Genomic DNA, 20,663 nt, shown 5'->3' on the forward strand with positions numbered 1-20,663 from the left:
TCCAAAGAGAAATTTTTTTTATGCAACCTCACAGAAGTTCCTGGAAATAACCTTAGAGAAAACACAGCAACTATTTTCATAGGTTACACCTTATATTAACTTTTAATGTAAACTTGTTGTGGCAATATAGTCAGAGGAGAAACCAAGCGACACTCGGAGGAGTGGAGAACTCAGATTTTAATTTTACGTCAGCAGGCCCAGACTTATAACTGTGTCTGAGCCCTGAACAAAGGATTCACAGGATATTTAAAAGGCAGTGCAGGGTACCAGGTTACAAGGAATGTGCTCTCCCATAAAGTAGGGCCAGTAGTGGGTTAGAGACCTAAAGTTTAGATAAGAACAGCAGGGGAGGCCTGCTTTGGAAAGTTTATTTACAAGTGGAGACAAAGGAAGGCAGGAATGGGTGCTTATCTCTGCATGGTGCCTTTCATCTCGGTCCCAAACTTTTGCATGGCTCTAATGGGCAATTCCTCACAGCTCTGTCTGAGGTTACAGCTTTTAATTGACAGTTTACCCTGTTTTACAACCCTGTTTCAAGGCTATCTTCCTCTTCAAACTGATGGTTTCACTCCAAAGCACAGGGAGATGGAAACTGAAAACCAGGAAGACTTACACCCAAAGAGAAGGATTACGATTGTCTACTCAAAGGGGAGTTGGCATATCCCCTGAGAAACTGTGGTTGTCCTGTCACATGCAGATGCCAAAAACTTCCTCATCTGAGAGTATGGCTGTAATGTGCCTCAACAATGGTGAAGCAAATGTAACTTTTTTCACCCAAGCACCAATAATATATTAGTAGAGCAGCCTAATAATACCTAATGTTGAGCAGTGTAGCCTTTTAATACAAAATTATTTTATTACATATTATATATGTAATATTATAAAGCATAAAATGCACACTTAGATAACTGAGCCAAGTGTCTTACTCTACAGCCTAGGAATCCTTTCCACTCAAGAAAAAAGTTAAGTATCTTTGAAATTTGAAAGAGTTGTCCTCTTTCAAGTTTTTATGGTTTGAATGTTCCCCCCCCACACACAATTCATGTAGAAATTTAATTGCCACTGTAATAGGTGGGACTTTTAAGAGGTGATTAGGTCATGGGAGGCTCTGCCTTCATGCACAGATTATTGCCATTACTGTGGGAGTGGGTTAGCTATGGCAGGAAGAGTCTCAGAGAAAAGGCTAAGTTCACCTTAGTCCACGGTCTTGTGTGCGTGCTTGTCCTTCCTGCCATTTTATGATGCTGTGCGAAGGTTCTCACCAGATGTTGGTGCATGCTCTTGGACTCGCCAGCCTCTAGGACTGAAAGTCAAATGAACTTACCCTTTGATAATTATCTATGATATCAGGAAATGGACTAAGGCAGAAAAGTTGGTACTGAGAATGGGACTATTACTATAAGGAACACCTGAAAACATGGACCTTGCTTTGGCACTGACTAATGGGTGTGAGCTGTAAGAATCAGGAGGAGAATGATAGAAAAGTCTAGATTTCCATGAAAGGAGCAACAAGTGTGGCTCCAGTGAGGGTTCAGAGGAAGAGAGATGTTGAGACAGTCTGATCTTGAGATAACTTAAGGGATCACAACCAGAATGCTGGTGGAAATATGAACAGTAAGTCACACTGTGAGGTCTCATACAGAAATGAGGATAAGACATTGGGAACTAGAATAAAGGCCATCCATGTTATACAGTTGCCAAGAACTTAGCAGAATTGGGTCCTCAGTCTAAGACATGCAGAACTTAAGAGAAATGAACCAGGATATCTGGTAGAAGAAATATCTAAGCAGCAGTAGCCTTGTGGCTACTTTTAACTGCATGCTGTGAGGTGCTGAAGGAAAGACTTAAAGGCAGAATGTGTAATTAAAAGGATTAAAGCAGATCAGAAAGGTTTGGAAAATTTGCAGCCTAATCTTGTAAAGAGTCAAAAAGTATGTTTTGGAGAGAATATTAAGAGTGTGACCAAGCAACCATTTGCTAAACAGTTTTATGTGGAAAGAAGGAAGCTATCCATCAACACAATGGGAGAAAGGACCTTGGGGTCAGAAGGGACTCATTGCCCAGAGCTACATAGGGTCTCTGCTCCCTTCATTCAGGTGAACTGCTTCTCGGTTACTCTAGCCATGGCTTAAGCAGGCCCAGGTGTGGCTTATGCCTGCACTCTAGAAGGTGGTGTCTGCATGGGACTAATTCTGCAGGCACACAGAATGCAAGAGTTGTAGGGGCACAGCATGGGTGACTATGAAGGACTGAAGGATGGACTGCAGGAGGTCCCAAAAGGCAATAAGTGGTCAAGGAGACACTTCTCCTCCTTAGGAAATGCCTGTTTGCATCTGAAAGGCATCTCCTGCCATCAGGCAATGCAAAAATAGGCTATAAAACCCCACTCCCTACCCTGGCCCATGGGATCACTGGTTTCTGGGTCCCCCTGCATTCTCCAATATGCAGTCTTTCTCTTCTCTTTTCTCCAACTAAATTCTCTACAAATAAAATCTTTCCGACCTCTGCGGTTAGAGTCTGTCTGTGCTTTCATTCTCAGAGCAGGCTCAAGAACCCTGAGCACCTGAAATTCCTGTGCGTGTCATCTGTGCATCAACCAGGCAGAGATTGTCACAGGAGTGGAGCTAATACCAAGATCCTACGAGGGCAATGCCTCGTCACAGAGGTGTGGTTGCCCTTGAGACACCTCCCTGCCTCAAAAAACCTGTAACTATGAATGTTCAATCTAAGCCTAGGAGAACTGCTGCCTGGGCTAAACTTAGTCAAGCCATGGGGATGGGTGCTCCAGAGCTCTGGAAGCCTCCTTATTCCAGTGTCTAGGATGTCAGACATGGAGTCAGTGAAGATTATTCTTTGCTTTTAGAGTTGATGTTGGGCTGGAAGAGTGGCTCAAGGGGTAGAAAGTCTGTCTAGCAAGCATGAGGCCCTGAGCTCGAATCCCAGTACCACCAAAAAAAAAAAAAAAAAAAAATCCCTTCCCTAAACCAAACATAGTGGTATGTGCCTGTAATTTCAGCCCTCAGGAGACCAAGGCAGAGCTGGTGGCTCATGCCTGTAATCCTAGCTACTTGGGAGGCTGAGATCAGCAGGATCACAGTTCGAGGACAACCTGGGCAAATAGTTTGCAAGACCCCACCTCCAAAATAACCAGAGCAAAATGGACTGCAGGTGTGGCCTGTAGAGCACTTATTTGCAATCATGTAGCCCTGAGCTCAAAGCCAGACTGCATCGCAAGACTCTGTCTCAAAAAAAAATCCTACAAAATCAAAGAACAGGAGGGCAGAACAAGCCCTGCCCCCAGGGGAGGGGTGGTACCAGTGGGAGGAGGAAGGTGTTCAGGAAAGTGGGTAGGAGGGTGAGTATGGTGCGATAAAATGTGTACACATGTAAGTAAATGCAAAAATGATACCTATTGAAACTACTCCAGGAACTTGGAGAGGGGAGGGATGAAGGAGAATGATTGAGGGGGTGAATTCATGTATGATATATTTGACACATTGCAATACCTGTGTAAATGGCACAATGTACCCCCATGCATCACAATAATAAAGGAAAAACATCTGAAAAAAAAATATCTTTACAGGATTTGTCTAGAGAAATGGTAAAACAAATCATGTTCAAGAATTAGAAAAAAAGCTGGAGGAGGGGTAGCTCAAATGGTAGAGCACATGCCTAGCAAGTATGAGGACCTAAGTTCAAACCTCAATTAAAAAAAAAAGAATTAGAAAAAAAAAGTTTATATTGTTTACCTTATTGGGTTCTAGACTATTTGGGACCCATTACCCTTTTCTTCTCACCTATTTCTCCTCCAACTTTTATTTGGGGATACTGGAGTTTGAACTCAGGACTTCAAGGCAGGCCACTTGAGCCATGCCCCCAGCCCTCTTCCTTTTGAAATGGAAATGTCTGTCTGATGCCTATCCCACCATTTTGCTTTTTTAATGCTAATTTATTTTTATGCTTTTTCTGTTGACCATATTAATGCATCATTGCTTATTTCTGGCAGTACTGGGGATTGAATTGAGGACCCTCATGCTTGCTAGGCAGACACTCTACTACTTGAGTCACACCCCCAGCCCTCACCATTGTGTTTTGGAAGTAAATAACTCATTTGATTTTGCAGACTCAGTTGGAGGCCATTTGTCTCAGGATGGGTCTGCCTGAGTCCCACTCATGTGTAAGACTCTGGCCTTTGGACTCCGAGTTGATACTGGAAGAGTTAAGATTAAAGAAAAACTAACATGAATTAATGCTGATCCTTCTCAAATAATACCAAAAAAATGAGGATGAAATTCTTTCAAATTCATTCTATAAGGCTGGCATTTCAAAAAAAAAAATTTTTTTAAAGACCAGCATTTCCTAAAAGCTAGACAAAGACACACAAAAAAAGAAAGTTATAGGCCACTTTTCCTGATGAACATAGATGCAAAAATCCTCAACAAAATACTATCAAACCAAATCTAAAAGCACATTCAAAATATTATTCAACATGATAAAGTGGGATTCACCCTGGAGATGGTTCAATGTACTCGAATTGAAAAATGTGATACACCACATCAATAGGATGAAGATATCAAACCATATACTCATCTCAACAGATGAAGAAAACACATTCAATAAAATCAGCATCTCTTCAGGATAAAAACTCTAAACAGATTAGGCAAACAAGGAACAATCCTCAACACAATGGCTGTATTTGACAAACCCACCGTCAACATCATTCTGATAGGGGAAAAGGCAAAGGATACCCCCTAAGATCTAGAACCAGGCAAGGATGCCCACTCTCATCACTTTTATACAACATAGTTAAGTCCTAGCCAAGACAATAGGTGAGAGAAAGAAATAAAAGACATCCAAATTGGAAAGGAAGAAGCTAAGATGTCACGGACATCTTACAGAGTATACATAGAAATCCCCACCTGAAAAGACTCCACCTAAAAACTATTAGAACTAATAAAAAGTTTCAGTATACAACTGGGAACAGTAGCTCATGCGGTAATAATAGCTACTCAGGAGGTGGATATTGAGGCCTGCCTGGGCAATAAAGTTCACAAGATCCCCCTCAACCAATAAAAACTGGGCATGGTGGCATGTGCCTGTTATCCCAGGTATGTGGGAAGCATAAATAGGACCATGGTCCAGGCTGGCTAGGGCATAAATGTGAAGCCCTATCTCAAAAAGAATGAAAGCAAAAAGGGTTGGGGCATAGCACAGGTGGTAGAGTACCTGCTTAGAAAGCACAAGGCCATGAGTTCAAACCCCATTACCACCAAAAAAAAAAGTTGCAAGATATGAAAATCAGTAGTGTTTCTATATACCAGTAGCAAATTATCTGAAAAAGAAATTGAGAAAGCAATTCTATACAATAGCTACAATAAATAAATACCTACAAATAAATTTAACCAAAAGGGTAAAATATTTCTACAATCTAAATCAAAAGCCATTGGTGAAAAAATTGAAAATGGAAAGATAAAAATTGAAAAATGGAAAGATATTCTACGTTCACAAATTGGAAGAATCAATACTGTTAAAATGTGCATACAACCCAGAGCTGGTGGAGTGGCTCAAGTGGTAGAGTTCTTACCTAGCAAGCATGAGGCCCTGGGTTCAAACCTCGGTATTGCCAAAAAAGAAAAAAGAAAGAAAACAAACAACCCAAAATAATCTACAGATTCAAAATACCAATTATATTACTCATAGAACTAGAAAAAAAATCCTAAAATTTGTATGGAATCACAAAAGGACCTCAAATAGACAAGCAATCCTGAGCAAAAAGAACAAAGCAAGAGGTATAATACCCAAGTTAAGATGTTATACTATAAAATATACTACAAAGTTATAGCAACCCAAAAAGCAAGATATTGGCATAAAAACATACACGTAGACCAATGGAACAGAATTGAGAACTTAGAAGTAAAACGAGGCATCTATAGCCAATTGATCTTCAACAAAGCTACAAAAAACACACATTGAGGAAAGGATAATCTTTTTTATAAATGGTGCCAAGAAAATTGGATATCCATATGCAAAAGAATGAAACTAGACTCATACCTCTTATTTTATGCAAAAGTCATAAAATAAAAGACATCACCAGGATCGGTGCATTATATCTGCAATCCCAACACTCAGGAGGTTGAGGCCAGAGGCTCATGAGTATGAGGCCAGCCTGGGCTACATAGTGAGACCCTGTCTCAAAAAAAAAAAAAACCAACCACAGACAAAAACCAATCACCCAAACTATATTAAAGACTTAAATATAAGACCTCAAATTATAAAACTACTAGAAGAAAACAGAAGACACTTTAGGACATTGAACTAGGCAAAGACTGTTTTTTCACCAGACTCCAATGACAGAGGAAACAAAAGCAAAAAGGAACAAACAGGAGTGAATCAAAATAAAAACTCCTACACAGAAGGGAAACCATCAATAGAGTGAAGAAACCACCTACAGGATAGGAGCAAATATTTACAAGCTGTGTATCTGACAAGAGGAAAATACCCAGAACATGTGAAGAACTCAAAAAACTCAACAGCAAAAAACCTGATTTTTAAATGGGCAATACTCCTAATAAATATTTCTCAAAAGAAGACATGCAAATGACCAATGTGTATGTGAAAAAATGCTCAACATCACTAATCATCAGGGAAATGTAAGTCAAAATCACTATGAGTTATCTTTTGCCTCACCTCAGGTAGAATGGCTGTTATCAAAAAGACAAAAGATAACAAGTGCTAGAGAAGACGTGGAGAAAAGCGAGCCCTGTACACTGCTGGCAGAATGTAAAGTATTACAGCCATTACTGGTAAACAGAATGGAAGTCCCTCAAGACACTAGAAACAGAACTACCATATAATCCAGCAACCCCACTGCTGAGTATATACCCAAAGGAAAGAAAGTCAGTGTGCTGAATTGATTTACTACAGCAGAATTCACAAAAGCCAAGACATGGAAACAACACAGGTATCTATCACTTGGTGAATGGGTAAAGAAAATGTGATGTGTGTCTGCACACAACAGAATATTATTTAGCCATAAAAAGTTGGAATCCTTTCATTTATGACAACATGGATGAAATAGGAGTCATTATAAATAAAATAAGTCTGGTACAGAAAGATAAATATCACATGATCTTACTCAAATGTGGAGTCTAAAACTTCTTAGTTCATCTAAGAAGTTGAGGACTGGAGGTGTGGCTCAAGTGACAGAATGCTTGCCTAGCAAGTGTGAGGCCCTGAGTTCAAACTGCAATACCACTAAAGAGAGATAAAAGAAGTTGAGAGTGAAATGGTGGATACTAGAGGCTAGAGCGAGTAGAGAGAGGAAGGTGTGATGAAGAGCAGATGAGGAAAGGTTGACCAATGGGTGATAAAATTATGGGAGAAATAAATTCTGGAATTCTGCACAGCATAATGTCTGTAGATTACTATAATGCACTGTATAGTTGAAGAAAAAGTAGAAGAAAGGATTTTGAGTAATTTCAGCACAAAAAATGAGATATTTGAATCATGGTGTAAGCACCCTGCTTTGAGCATCACACAGTGTACACACGCACTGAAACATAGCATGGTAACCATAAACATGGAGAAAATGTTATGTGTCAATTAAAATAAATTTTTTAAAAGAATAAAAATAAGAAAGGAAGAGCCAGGTACCAGTGGCTTACAGCCAGGAGGAAGAGATCAGGAGGATCATGGTTTGAAGCTAGCCTGAGCAAACAGTTTGTGAGACCCTGTCTTGAAAAAAACCCTCACAAAACAGGGCTGGTGCAGGCCCTGAGTTCAAACTCCAGTACAGCAAAGAAAACAAAGAGAAGAGAGAGAGAGAGAGAGAGAGAGAGAGAGAGAGAGAGAGAGAGAGAGAGAGAGAGAGAGAGAGAAACAGAGAAAGTGAGAAACAGAGAAAGAAAGAAAAAGACTTTGGGGCTATTGAAACGAACCTATTTTATATGTGAAAAGAACATGAATTGGGGCGGGGGCTGGGACTTGGTACTGTGGTTGGAATGTCCCCTCCAAAATCCTCCAAAATGCCTGTTGAAATTTATTGCCACTGTGATAGGATTTAGAGGTACTGCCTTTAAGAAGCAACTGGACCATGAAGGCTTTGCTCTCATGAATGCTGTGTGTGTGGGGGGTAGAGATTATTATGGCAGTGGTTTCCTAATAAAAGGATAAAGTTGGGCCCCTTTTCTGGGTCTTATGTGAGTTCTCTTACCATGCCGTTACCACATACAGTCTAGCCTATCAATCTTGGGGTCTAGAATCATAAGCAAAATAAACTTCTATTATTAATAATGTATGCGGTCTTGTGTATTCTATTATAGCAATGGAAAACAGACTAAAAGAGCACTTTGTAGATGTCCCAGATCCCCTCTTGGATGTGATTCTGCTGTAGTTTTTTACTTATAGCTGTACTGGATTTTCTCGTGCTCTATTGCACATCATAGTCTTTTCTAGCCTTCTTCTACGAGCTAGAAGACTGATTTCCTGAAACTCCTAGAAGACAGGGATTTCCTGATTGCTGGGCTTCCCCTCATGTCAGCTCCTATAGGAACTCTGCAAAAGCTTGAGGAATGCCTAAGATTGGTGGGTAGAGGACAAAGATTGCAGACCAGGAATGTAGTCCTGGCAGTAGTGAGAAGGGGCTCTGTGAGACAGCACCTGCTGGCCTTAGGCATCCCTCTCCTGGGCTTGTAGTCTTCACTCCCTTTGATGAGCTCAAGGCAAGGAACAGAGTCCCAACAATGGAGGACACAACACTAGAGTCCCAACACTAGAGGCGTCCAGTTTCCTAAAGGGTCATCTTCGTAGGGGAATGGTGTAGGGGTTCAGTTGAAAGAGGAAGCTTTCCTAAGATTTCTAAGGTATTTAACACCCAAGTGGGAGGAAGATGAGTGCACATTGTGTTCCAGGTTTAGGGTAAGATGAACTAAGCCTTAGCTAAGATAGTCATTCAACTCACTCAAGACTCTTCAATTTGGGGAGCTTAGTTATGCAGAGAAATAAGAAAGTGACTTACCACTCTAAAGGAACGTAAGAATGACCAACTTTGATCAGATACACTGTTCATCACATCTGCAAAGCTCAGAAGAGCAACAATGCTGTCAAAAATGTTCCAGCCATGACGAAAATAGTGGTAGGGATCAAGTGCAATGATTTTTAGGCACATTTCTGCTATAAAAATGCCAGTAAACACCTAAAATGGGACAAAGAAGAATGAGAAAAGGAAGCTACCTGTCCTTTGGAGATGCATGTTTAAGAGCAGTCCAAGGGAGGCCAGGCTCATGCCTCTAATCCCAGCTATGCAGGATGCATAAGTAGGAGGATCATGGTCAAGGCTCGCCCAAGTGAAAAATGCTAGATCCTGTCTGAAAAATAACTAAGCCAAAGGGGCTGGGGCATGGCTCGAGGGGTAGGCCACTTGCCTACCAAGCGTGAGGCCCTGAGTTCAATCCCTAGTACCACTTTTTAAAAAATTATCAGATTACCTGTTCTTATAAATAATGCTATGGTTTACTACTTATGAAAAATATGCCTAAAATAAAATGGCACAGGTTAAAAATAAAAAGGTAGGCATCAGAGGAGTTGGTTTGAATGTGTTTTCTGAAACTCAAGACTCCAGGGCCTCCCCGCACCATGACCACAGTGAGGGCAGCACATGAGGTGGCCACTGTTGTTCTGTTGCATCTATCTAGGGCATGGGGCACATAGAGGAGACGCACAAGCAACATGGACACCTCTGCATGCTTCCTGACCCTGTACCTGGAAAACAACATTGTCCCTTCTGGCTTCCAAATTCCCTGCTGTGGTTATGGTTCACATGTTCCTGATTATCCCAAATAGTTGAACTTTCAGGATTTCCACTTGTTTCTAGCTTACCACTGGATGATTAAAACTTTAACACTCTAGAAGGCCAACCCAGCGCCCATGGATAACTAGTGAGAGGAACCTAGTGAAAAATCGAATCGTAACAGTCATCTTTTCCCTCTATTCCACTTACAGGGACCAAAGATCTAGTTTAGGTTACATCACTCATGAAATGCTGAGACTCTGAAAGAATTATAACTCAAAATTCAACAAGAGTCTGAAATTACCCAATTCCCTGTTTTCAATATGGTCTGAAGATCCTCGTTCATATGGTGATGCTCCATGGCCAAGAAGACAGTATTGGTTATGATGCAAATGGTGATGGCCAGTTCAGTAAAGGGGTCGGTCATCATGGTTCTCAGGGCCTTCTTAATGCATAGCCACTGGGGGCTACAGTCCCACACAAGGTATTTTGATGCCAGGTTTTCCCCACACGGGAGACAAGGCTCCTGTGATTTTTCCTTTTCTGGAAGAGAATGAAAGAGTGATTGAGGAGTTCACGGCTGTTCTTTGCTTGAAGGCATTCCCCTCTCCCTCTTCTCTAGGATCTCTTTTGCTATATAATCGGTACAAGGGCATTGACTTATGTAGCCAGAAAAGTTTTTCTGCCAATCACAGTGCAGAAGAGATGAGTTCTCACATACAACTAGCATGTGGTATAGTCATGCACTACACACATACAGTAGTATTGTGCATAGTCTTACACTTTCATTGAGCAATCCAGGGCTGTGAACCAGGGAGAGAGAGAGAGAAAGAGAGAGACCATAGTGATGACTATAACAGTGGCACAGGGGAGTAGCAGGGGAGTAGCAGGGCAGAGAGGAAGGAAAGAGTCAGGTCCTCACACTGGCACACTAAAAGGTATTCTATGAGCTGCTTGAGTTCAGGCCACTAGGCAGCCATGCCCCAGACTTTTCTGGCACCATTAGGAACTCATGCAGACCAAATGAGGCTCAAAGTGATAAGGGACTCATCTGATCCCATCCTTGCAGGGACTTGAGCACCAGCCTCTTCAATGAAGCTCTATTACCTGCTGCTAATCATGGTCATCAGATGGTCTACATAGATCTTTACTGCCCATGCCAGATTCCCCACTCTAACTTTGATAATGACCACTACTTCCTGAAGAGTCTTAAGTGTTCTCTTCTTTGATTACTGTCACTCCCTGGCCTGCTTGTGAGACTCTGTCTATGCTCTTGGTCCAAATTCTAATCCTACATCTATCCAGTTCAAACCACTACCTAGAGTCTGCTCAGAGTAGCACCCAGCTCATGAGGACCGACTTCTTCCAAGCCACTTTGTTTACACACTTCAAAGAGGCATGGAAGTTACTCTGCACAATGGGACTTCACCATTCTTGGTCCCCAAGAAGCCTCCTTTGTGAAGGGCTCCTGAGGACTGGGAAAGGAAGTTATTCTTTCTCTTGGACTAGGGGGAAGAACTTACCCTGCATGGTGATGGTGAGGATGCTAACGGCACTCAGCGCCCTCTGCCTTTGGAAAGGGTCTATGTGCTCATCAAAGAGGTCCACTGGCAAAGTCTGGGACAGTCGCTTAGTTTGCTGCAGAAGTTGTGACTGCAAGAGAAGACATGGTGGACCTTTCACAGGCAGGAGTTGCCTCTCCTCAAATTTCACAAACTACTTTGTTTCAATGTCACATGCAATGAAGGTGCTTGACATGGCATACAGGTTGACTCACTTCATCACAGCACACAAATGTTTGGTTTTCTTATTCCATATTTAATAGAACAGAGAAATATTTTGGTCATTAATGTTTCTTCCTTCCTTTCTTTTTTCTCTTCTTTCCTTTTCTGTAGTAATGGGATTTGAACTCAGGCCCTTGTACTTGCTATACCACTTGAGCTACACTCCCAGCCTGATTCATATTTCAAATTCATGGAACATTTCTAGTATCCTACCTACAGAAATTTTACACTCTCTGTGTTTTATTAGTTGTCAACAAAGAGCAAACAAAATTTTGAATTTGTAAAAGTAAACTCCTGGTATGAAAGCAATAAAATGTTTAATTTGGAAACAATGATTGCAAAGAACAGAAGTAAGAGGTGAGTTTACAAAGATAAATTGGGGACACCTAGTGCAGGGCCTTGAACAGCTGCCCCCCCAACAGCGTGATGGTACCATTAATCCCTTGGACAAGATGTACCTTTTTTGAGCAATCATCATCAGAATCTGATCCTGGAGATTGGTCTTTTCCAGACTCTCCCAAAAAGAAGGACCTCCTTTTCTTATTACCAAAGAATTTTCTCTTCTTTGGGGAAAAAGATGATGCTTGAAGGGAATTAAGTGAACTTCTGTCAATTCCCATAGCAACCAGGGCCTTAGAAAATGAACAAAAGCAATTAATGAACAGAAAACACTTTCCGGTAAAACACTACACATGACCTTAGCTAGCACATCCTCCTCTCTCGTGGTAGCACTGTACCACTTAGATTGCTTATCACCTGACTGGAATGTGCTTACTGTGTCATTAGTTGTCTGGGGGACCATGTCCTATTCTGTACAGACACTGCAGTTGTCGGTGTCAGGACTGACTCTTTCCTATCTCTGTACAGTAGCCTTGGCCCAGTGTCCTAGGAACTCAGTAAAGCTTTTGCCATGGACCTCCATCCTTCTGCAGAGGATGAAAAGGAGTATAAAATATGGTTCCTGCTGTGAAACTCTTAGAACTGAACTTATAAGTGTAAAGCTGCCAGAGGAAACAGAATAGACTACAAATATGACAGTGATTTCAGGAAAGGAGAAATAATAATCTGTGGTTCTAGCACCCTCCCACCTTTAAGCAAAGTCTCTGAACAAAAACACTGCCAAATTTCCACAACTCCTGGAACAGAGCCTGGATTCACATATACATAAATTATATCTTTTAATTTGTAGTTTGATCAAAGAGAATCAAGACCAAGGATTCCTTGTTCTGAAGAGTCCGTGCCTGGACAACTGTGAGAGTAACCAGCATAGCCAGCCTGCAAGGGGCTTAAATTCTCAGAAAAGCAGAACTAGAGAAAGGGCTGAGACCAGGTCCCAGGAGGCAGCCTCAAGTCTTCACTTATAGTGCCTCTGTGGTCCCTCTTACCCTTCTAAGTGGATCCCGCTGCCTAACCCCATATGCCTGTACCTCTTTCTCCTCCTTTAACAGCTGTTGGGCTTCCTGAAACATCTTTTCCTTGGCCTCTGTCTCTGCTGCTACATTCCTGTTCTGCTCCTCGTAAGCCATGGTGACAACAGCCAAGGTCAAGTTCATCAAGTAGAAAGATCCAAGGAAGATGACCACCACAAAGAAGAAGACAGAGTAGAGCCCAGAGGTACGCAGGGTCTGCAAGGGACAGAACACATGTTTGCATCGGAAGCCTCCTCCACAGAGTAGACACTATTGCTTCCAGCACCGTGATCTGCTCTCAGATTGGTCTTGCCCAGTACTGGCTCATGTGGCTGCCTGCAGCATCTTCCTTCATCTCCCCAGCCACCCAGGGACTCTTGACCTGTCCTGAAGTGGAGAGATGCCCTCCACACACTCATGTGGAAGTCTCTGACTTTACTATCTATGACTTTTCGTGATATTTACATTTGTAGCATAAAAACAGTCCAAGAGGTACTGTTAGTAGTAGAACTTCAGGCAGGAGGGAATCTGAAGAGGGATAATATTTGTAGGGAGAAGAGGGATTTTTTTTTTCATTCTTCTTTCAAATATCACATATATAATTTTATTAAAGTTTCTAAAAGAGTTTCTAAAGCAGCTATGTAACAGAACAGCTATTAAAGATGAAGAATGAATGGCAAAAGTGGGAGACGGTAGGTTTTAAATCAATAATAAATAGATAAGTAATAAGGAGGAGGCAAGGAAGAAGGAAGGAGAGTCTAGAAGGAGATAACCTGTCGATAAAGTTTTTCCCAGGAATCTTGGGTCATAAGTCGGAACATGGCAAGAAAAGACCAGCCAAAGTTGTCAAAATTCGTATAACCATAGTCAGGATTCATTTTGGTGTGGTCACATGTAGAATTATTGGGACAGGGCCTAGATGTTGGAAACAAAGAAACAGAAAGAATTATACTCCTGCCCAACCCATCCCCCCACTCACTGTGCTTCAGAGGACCTTGAACTTGCACTGGAAAGCCCAGGGGGAAGGAAGTATTTGTAGTGGCCACCATCCCCCTGCCTGCCAAGCCTCCCCACTCTCACCTTAATGTGGTTACCCATTGACTCCTTTCCAATGTACTGATTAACAAATTCATATTAGCAAGTTTTTCATTTAAAAAATAAATGGAGTGATAATAAAAAAGTGCCCACAATGAATAAGTCTCTGTTTTTTCCCAGGCCATTGGTCCTACTTCCCAGAGGAAATGGCTAACAGTTACCTTTGTAAGCTTCCAGTTTTCTATGAATAGAGAATTGCACCCTTGCACACATGTCTTTTACAATGCTCTTTTTCAGGGAGCGATATAGCTTTCTGTATTGGCGTGTAGGACGATAACTCAGTTTTTAAATGTCTATGGTCCTATGATTTATTTAACTGCTCAGCTAATGATGAATATTTAGATTTCAAAGGTTAACAGTCCTTTTGCTCTTACAAACATTTGGGCAATGGATATCTTTACACAGAGGTCTTTTTCCACCTTGCCAAAGCATACATCATTATGTATATATCAGTAGACTATAGTACTTTCTTAATTTTTAATAAATATAGCATTTTTATCATATGTTTTAAAAACCCACATGCACTAAAAAGCTTGTAATGAAATCTGTTGTATCATTCTTTGTCATTTACACTCCCCCAATTCAACAACTTATAGCTCTTTTACATTCATATCTCTTAGTGTGTTGCTTATGTTAACAGGGACTTTGAAAGTGCTTTGCTGAAAATCACCAACTTCCTATTTGGATGCATAAGTTAACTAAAAGCAGGAGAAAGCTTGGCATCCCTGCCTCTGTTTTGCATCTGTCTCTTTTCCTCTGAGTCTCTCTCTTCCATCATCACCTTGGGATCCAGGAAGGACAGGACTGATCAAAAACATCTTTATAATGGGAACTGCCCCCAAGGAAAGGAACAGCTGAACCTGTGCAGGATGGACTGCCCACTAACATCAATGACTCTCTTATTGTAACAAGGCCCTGCCTGACCAAACCTGAGATAAGGAGCAACTGGACCACCTCTGGCCACTGGACCACACCTGTGACTGGACTGCTAAATCACTATGCAAACCTCCCCCCATCCCACCCTTCCCAATTCTCTCTCTGTTGAAACCCACAGCTCATGTCTACATCCTGAAGATGGGCCAAAGTGCTTTCTTTGCTTCTTCCCACCCTATGCCTGTGCATGTAACAAACCTCCTATTTCTGCCCTTCACCAATACTCATCTCTTTATATTTCACATCTTGGGGTGAGTGGCTGGACTTAACATGCAGAACACCTGGAATTAGAACTCCTGGTTACACTCTCACTGACGTCTGATTTAGCACTATGCCACTATGGTGGGTGGTGGTTAGCTCTCTAACATCCCATACCACTTCATCACAAATTATATCACTCTTCACGAAGCATTCTGTGACGTGCATCAATGGCCCTCCTGGCTGGCATATTTTCCTCTTGGTTTTTGCACAAGCCTTCTCCTAGTTTATGCCCTTACTTTTCTGGAACACATTTCAAGCAGCTTCTTAGGAAGATTGATGAAGATATCTTTATTCCAGCATCACAATCAATTCATAGTTTGGCCAGAAATAGAATTCTGGAGTAAAAGTAATTTTCCTTTAAATAAGAAGGCATTGCTCAGCTCTTAGCCCATTTTGCTGTTGAGAATTCAAATGTTATTTTGATTTTTGTTTCTTCGTGGAGGACTTTTATCCCCTTTTAAAATCTTTTTCCAAAAGGTCCTGAAATGCCATGATAATGCACTTGCCATTGTCCTTTTTCTTTCATTGTGTTGGGTACTTTGGGGCATTGGTGGTTCAGTGGTAGAATTCTCGCCTCCCATTGTGTTGGGTATTTTATGGGTACTGAGGGATTTTTGTTTGTTTTTGCTTTTTGAGCCTGGGTCTCACTATGTACTGCAGGCTGGCTTTTAACTCATGATTCTCCTTCCTCAGCCTTCCCAGTGCTGGGATTACAGGTGCCCACCATCACAGCCAGCTATTACTTTTCTTAATCATGTGTAATTTTAATAGATTTCTTGTTTTCTAACTGTTCTTTTTCATAATAAGGCATTTTTGTTTATATGTGTAGACTACCTCTTTTACTTTCACTAAGCATCTTATTTAAAGTTTCTAAAGCCTTTTTGGCCCTTGAATTCTTATTTTGTCTGTAGTCACTTTGTCTTCTTCTTTATCTTGGTCTCTTTGTATCAGAGGTTTCCCTCTGTAGCCCAGTGAGCGTGGGCAGTCCAGTGCCATTAAGCAGAGGTTTGACAGCTGGTTGAGGATTTTCCTGGTGGGTAGAGTGAAACCTTGTGAGTGTGACAGGCTTCGATTTAGGACAACTGAGGAGGAGAGTATCCATTATGTCCACTTTCTTACCACACCTCCAGAAAATTCTGTGGAACCCTGTTGCCCTCTGGCTTCTAGGGACCTGTTGAAAATATGCCTACCACACTTGACCTCCCAATTTCCTGGTCACCATTCAAAACATAAGCCTGCTTTGTTCCATCTCCTCCTGCCTGGAGATGCACCTTCCCATCAACTTCTGCAGGTGATTAAGTCTCTCTCTTGAATTTCCCTCTCAATGATTGGTGTTTCAAGTTGCTCACTCCAGAAACGAGGAACACTTGCAAGTTTCTCTCCTTTACATTTCCCCCTTTTCTAATATATATGCACAAGCTTTTTTTTTAATTTTTATTATCATATTATTACTATACTGGGGGTACATTGTGACATTTACAAAAGTGCTTACAGTATATCTTAAGTTCACCTCATCCATCATTTTCCCTTATCTCCCCCTCATCCCTGGAATAGTTTCAGCAGGTCTCATTTTTCCATTTTCATACATGACTATATAATATTTCCATTATACTTACCCTTCTACACCCTTTCTTTATATCACCCCACACATTGGTACCAACCCTAGACAGGACCTAAGAATGCAAGAGGGTGGAGCTGCCTTCTTCTTAACTGCATTCTTCGGATGAATGTAGAGCCCAACACATGACAGGCAGGCCCTTGATGTCTCTTTATTATTAGAGGAATGAATGTAATCTATTTCATTAGAGTGCCTTGCACTAATTCTTAATTTGAAATATACCAAATTAATTTGCATTGAATCGAATTTCTCACTATATAAGCACTGATATCTTGGAAGAAGAAAGGACATCCCCGCAGGGCCAGAGGGCTACGAGCTGCTGAGATTGAGTGTGTGAATCCGCACACACTGTGTTTGCAATTAGAGGCAGTGGTAGTCAACTGATCAGCAAAAAGAGGTAATACACTCACGACAGTCTTGCCTTAAGCCATGTCATTGAACAGGATCAAGGGCCTCATGGGGCACTCATTCATAGCCCTTGTCACCTTTAAAAGTCTTTTTTTTAATTTTATTATTCATATGTGCATACAAGGCTTGGGTCATTAAAAGTCTTGAATAGCCACTCCATAAAGGTGAAATATCACCAAGTTTTCAGTAGGTTTCTTATGTGCTAACAATTAAACATAATTGGAGTAAGGATGCTCTAAACACTTGGAAATAATTTTTAATTGAATAATGCTAGTCTAAATTTGCATAAACCAGGCATGATAACACATGCCCGTAATCCCAGCTACTTGGGAAGCTGAGGCAGGAAGATTGTGAGATTGAGGCCAGTCTGGGCTATATGTTAAGATCCTGTCATGCACACACAAAAGTAAGTAAGTAAATAAGTAAACCTGTGTAGACATAGGAAATAATCAGCACTGTCTGAGAAATCTCAACACTTCTGCCAGTTATTACATGAAGACCACTTGACACACCATTCCAAAAGGTCTGGAGGCACTCTGCTTGGGAGGGAAGTGGAGAGTATAAACCTCTTACCTGCTGCCAAACCAGGTCCCACACATTATGGGTTCTTTGGAATTGTTTTCTTTTTCAAAACAAGATTCTGAGAACAGGAAGAGCCATAAATTAAGATTTAAAAAAACATTGAAAGGAAAAAGAATAGCAAATATGCTATTAGATTATTCTTGAAAGCAAGTGGTTCTGAGTTCTCTAAAATGATCAAAGTATCATCCAGAGAGGGGCTGAGTTTCAAGTCCTTAGGAAGGAGTAAGAGAAAAGGAGGGAAAGAAGGAAGGAGAAATGGTAGGAGGTAGCAATGGTTTCACCATCACTAATCTACATCTTGGTTCATATGATACATAACAATGAATGGACAAGAGACCAGCCCTGGGGTGGGGGGAATTTGGTGGGGATGTTGGACACAGATTGGTCCATGAGAGACCAGCCTGGGGGAGGTGGCAGCACATTGGGCATAGACTCGGCCCATGAGAGATCAGCTCCAGCTGATGTTGGACATGCAGTCTGCTCATGACAGACATGGAGAGAATATAGTCACATGAGATTTGAAATGTATGAAAGAGGTAGGATTGACCTCACTGTGGAGAGGATGGGCACAAAAAAAATGTCATTGCAGAAAATACTTGGCAGAGGATAGAGATGGGAGTGCCCTTAGAAGTTGCTGATTCCCTTTGGCCAAATCCAGGAGCTCTGAACACTTTTGCAAAATACTGGGCTGAGATCTAAGTTGCAGAAGATGAAAATAGGTAGTGTTCTTGTGGATGTAGCTTCAGACCTTTTCTTTCTCTAGAGAAACCCAAATAACGGGGAAATTCCCTATGAAATGTATCTGCTTGCTTGATATCCTTGGATGAACAAAGTTTTCCCTTGCACCTAAGAACAAGGTATGCAGGTGGTATGAGGGTACATAAAAGTTAACCATGCACAAACTGAAGGGTAAAAGCCAGGGTACTTACCGTTAATTTTAGAGTTAAAGGTACAGGTCTTCTTGATACATTTCTGGTTCAGATTTCCCATGAAGAGCTGCTGACCTACCAGGGCAAAGATGCTGAGGCAAAAGAGGGTGAGGATCATCACATCGACCAACTTCTTCACAGAGCGCAGTAAGGCACCCACAATGACCTTCAGGCCTGAGGGGGAGGACAGGTGTGGGGATAAGTACCCCCAACCCTGACCAGACATGGGTGAAGAGCAGGGAGAGAACAGCCAAGGTCTTGGAGAGTGTCATATTGCAGGCTGAAACTGGGGACCAACCTGACCTGGACTATGATGCCTTGAGTTCTTATTCTGGCTCTGTGTTTAGAAGTGTGGTAACATCAGAGTAGTCAACCACTCTGCCCTATCCCTTCATCCCTGCCCTACACCTATCTTATGGCTGCTCTGAGGATCAAGTGTGGAGACTTTGAATAGAAGCATATCACATAGACACAGGCATAATTTGATAGCAGATGTGAGAGGCACTCCCACAGCTGGGGGTCGCAAGCAGCATTTGGACCAAAAGGAGATCACATCATAGAATGAATCTTAACATTTAGCAGTCACTACTTACTATGGAGGCACATGAGATGCCATAAGACATAGCTACATCAGGGGAGCAGGGCAAAAGGAGTTTTTTTCTAGACCCAAATAATAAAGATGTCCAAGGTGGGGGGGACTCAGATTACCAATTATAATATGGTCATTTTCTTTTCATTAATTCCTTCAAGAAATATTTACTAAGCACCTACTATGTCCCTGGCACACAGGGTGTCAAAGTTGCGAGATGAGAACATCACTTTGGGGTATGTTAGCACATGTCTGAAACAGGCTGTCCAGGCATTGGATGGGAAACCCTGATTTGTACCTCTTGCAGGTTTCCTTGTTTGCTGATTCTATGGTGTAGATGCCAATTCCCCCAAGCTATAAACATAACACCACTGGATGCAGAGTTACTACAGAAAACCTTTGTGTCAAGGTCTTTGCTCCCAAGACAGCTTGAGAGATAATAGACTCCCAGATGAGGACTCTAAGTGAGAAAAATCAAATGATTAGGATAGATTGGTAGACTTGAAGGTAGGGAAGGTGAGCATGCATGGAAGCATCTTGTGGGAGGGCAAGTTCACAGTGGATGAACTTCCCACAGATGTGATGCCAACTGAAGAAGCCATGAGGCTACACTGGAATCTTGTTTCATCTTTGAGTGCAGCCAAACTTGTGGTTATCATAGCCTCAGCCAGGCCAGATTTCAATCTATAACAAAAGGCTTGAGTCTTCTCCAAAAAACATGTTCAGATGAAAGATGGTTGTGATTCCTGAATAAATTTCACATAGTCCCATGAAAAGCTGTACTTCACACCCTTACTTTCAAAAGGCATCCAGGGATCTCAGTGTGTTTCATGGACCAAAATGGAATAGACTGTATTCACTTGCTTAGGATGAAGGGTCTTCAGCTGCTTTTGTTGAAATGTATATTTTACCCATATGAATATATGAGGGACTCAACTCACACAGAGAACTCCTAAATATACCCAGGAAACCGAATTCTTACCAATAAAAAAAGAGAAGAAGGAAGGACAAATTCTACATTTCCAGCTTCTCAGTGATTCAGAATTGAATGAGCCAGAAAAAAAGTTTCTCAATGAGGTGAGTGACTAAAGGGAAGCACTGAAGTTTAATACTGGACAGACAGAGACATGGAGAGATCCAGAGACTGTGAGACTTTTACTAGAACAGACAGTGAGAAACAGCCCATCCGTTATGAGCCCACAGTGGCCTGTGGCATACCAGATGGGAGGGATAACAGAAGGAGGAAAAGGGAGAGACATGATGGGGGA

General features: G+C 41.6%; 1 protein-coding gene across 3 annotated transcripts in view; it reads right to left on the reverse strand.

The window, feature by feature from the left end:
• Scn11a (sodium voltage-gated channel alpha subunit 11) overlaps positions 1-20,663 on the reverse strand; it is a 113,371-nt gene that overhangs the window by 46,882 nt on the left and 45,826 nt on the right. For all 3 annotated transcript variants that reach the window (XM_074059061.1, XM_020178466.2, XM_074059060.1), the window contains 8 exons: positions 18,807-18,980; positions 17,869-17,935; positions 13,754-13,895; positions 12,999-13,196; positions 12,030-12,203; positions 11,311-11,440; positions 10,092-10,330; positions 9,017-9,193 (listed from right to left, as the gene is read on the reverse strand). In XM_074059061.1, the coding sequence (XP_073915162.1) occupies positions 9,017-9,193; positions 10,092-10,330; positions 11,311-11,440; positions 12,030-12,203; positions 12,999-13,196; positions 13,754-13,895; positions 17,869-17,935; positions 18,807-18,980 (1,301 nt within the window). The remainder of the gene's footprint in view (positions 1-9,016; positions 9,194-10,091; positions 10,331-11,310; positions 11,441-12,029; positions 12,204-12,998; positions 13,197-13,753; positions 13,896-17,868; positions 17,936-18,806; positions 18,981-20,663) is intronic.

Source organism: Castor canadensis, chromosome 17 (genome assembly GCF_047511655.1).
Source record: "Castor canadensis chromosome 17, mCasCan1.hap1v2, whole genome shotgun sequence".
In the NCBI taxonomy this organism is placed as follows: Eukaryota; Metazoa; Chordata; class Mammalia; order Rodentia; family Castoridae; genus Castor; species Castor canadensis.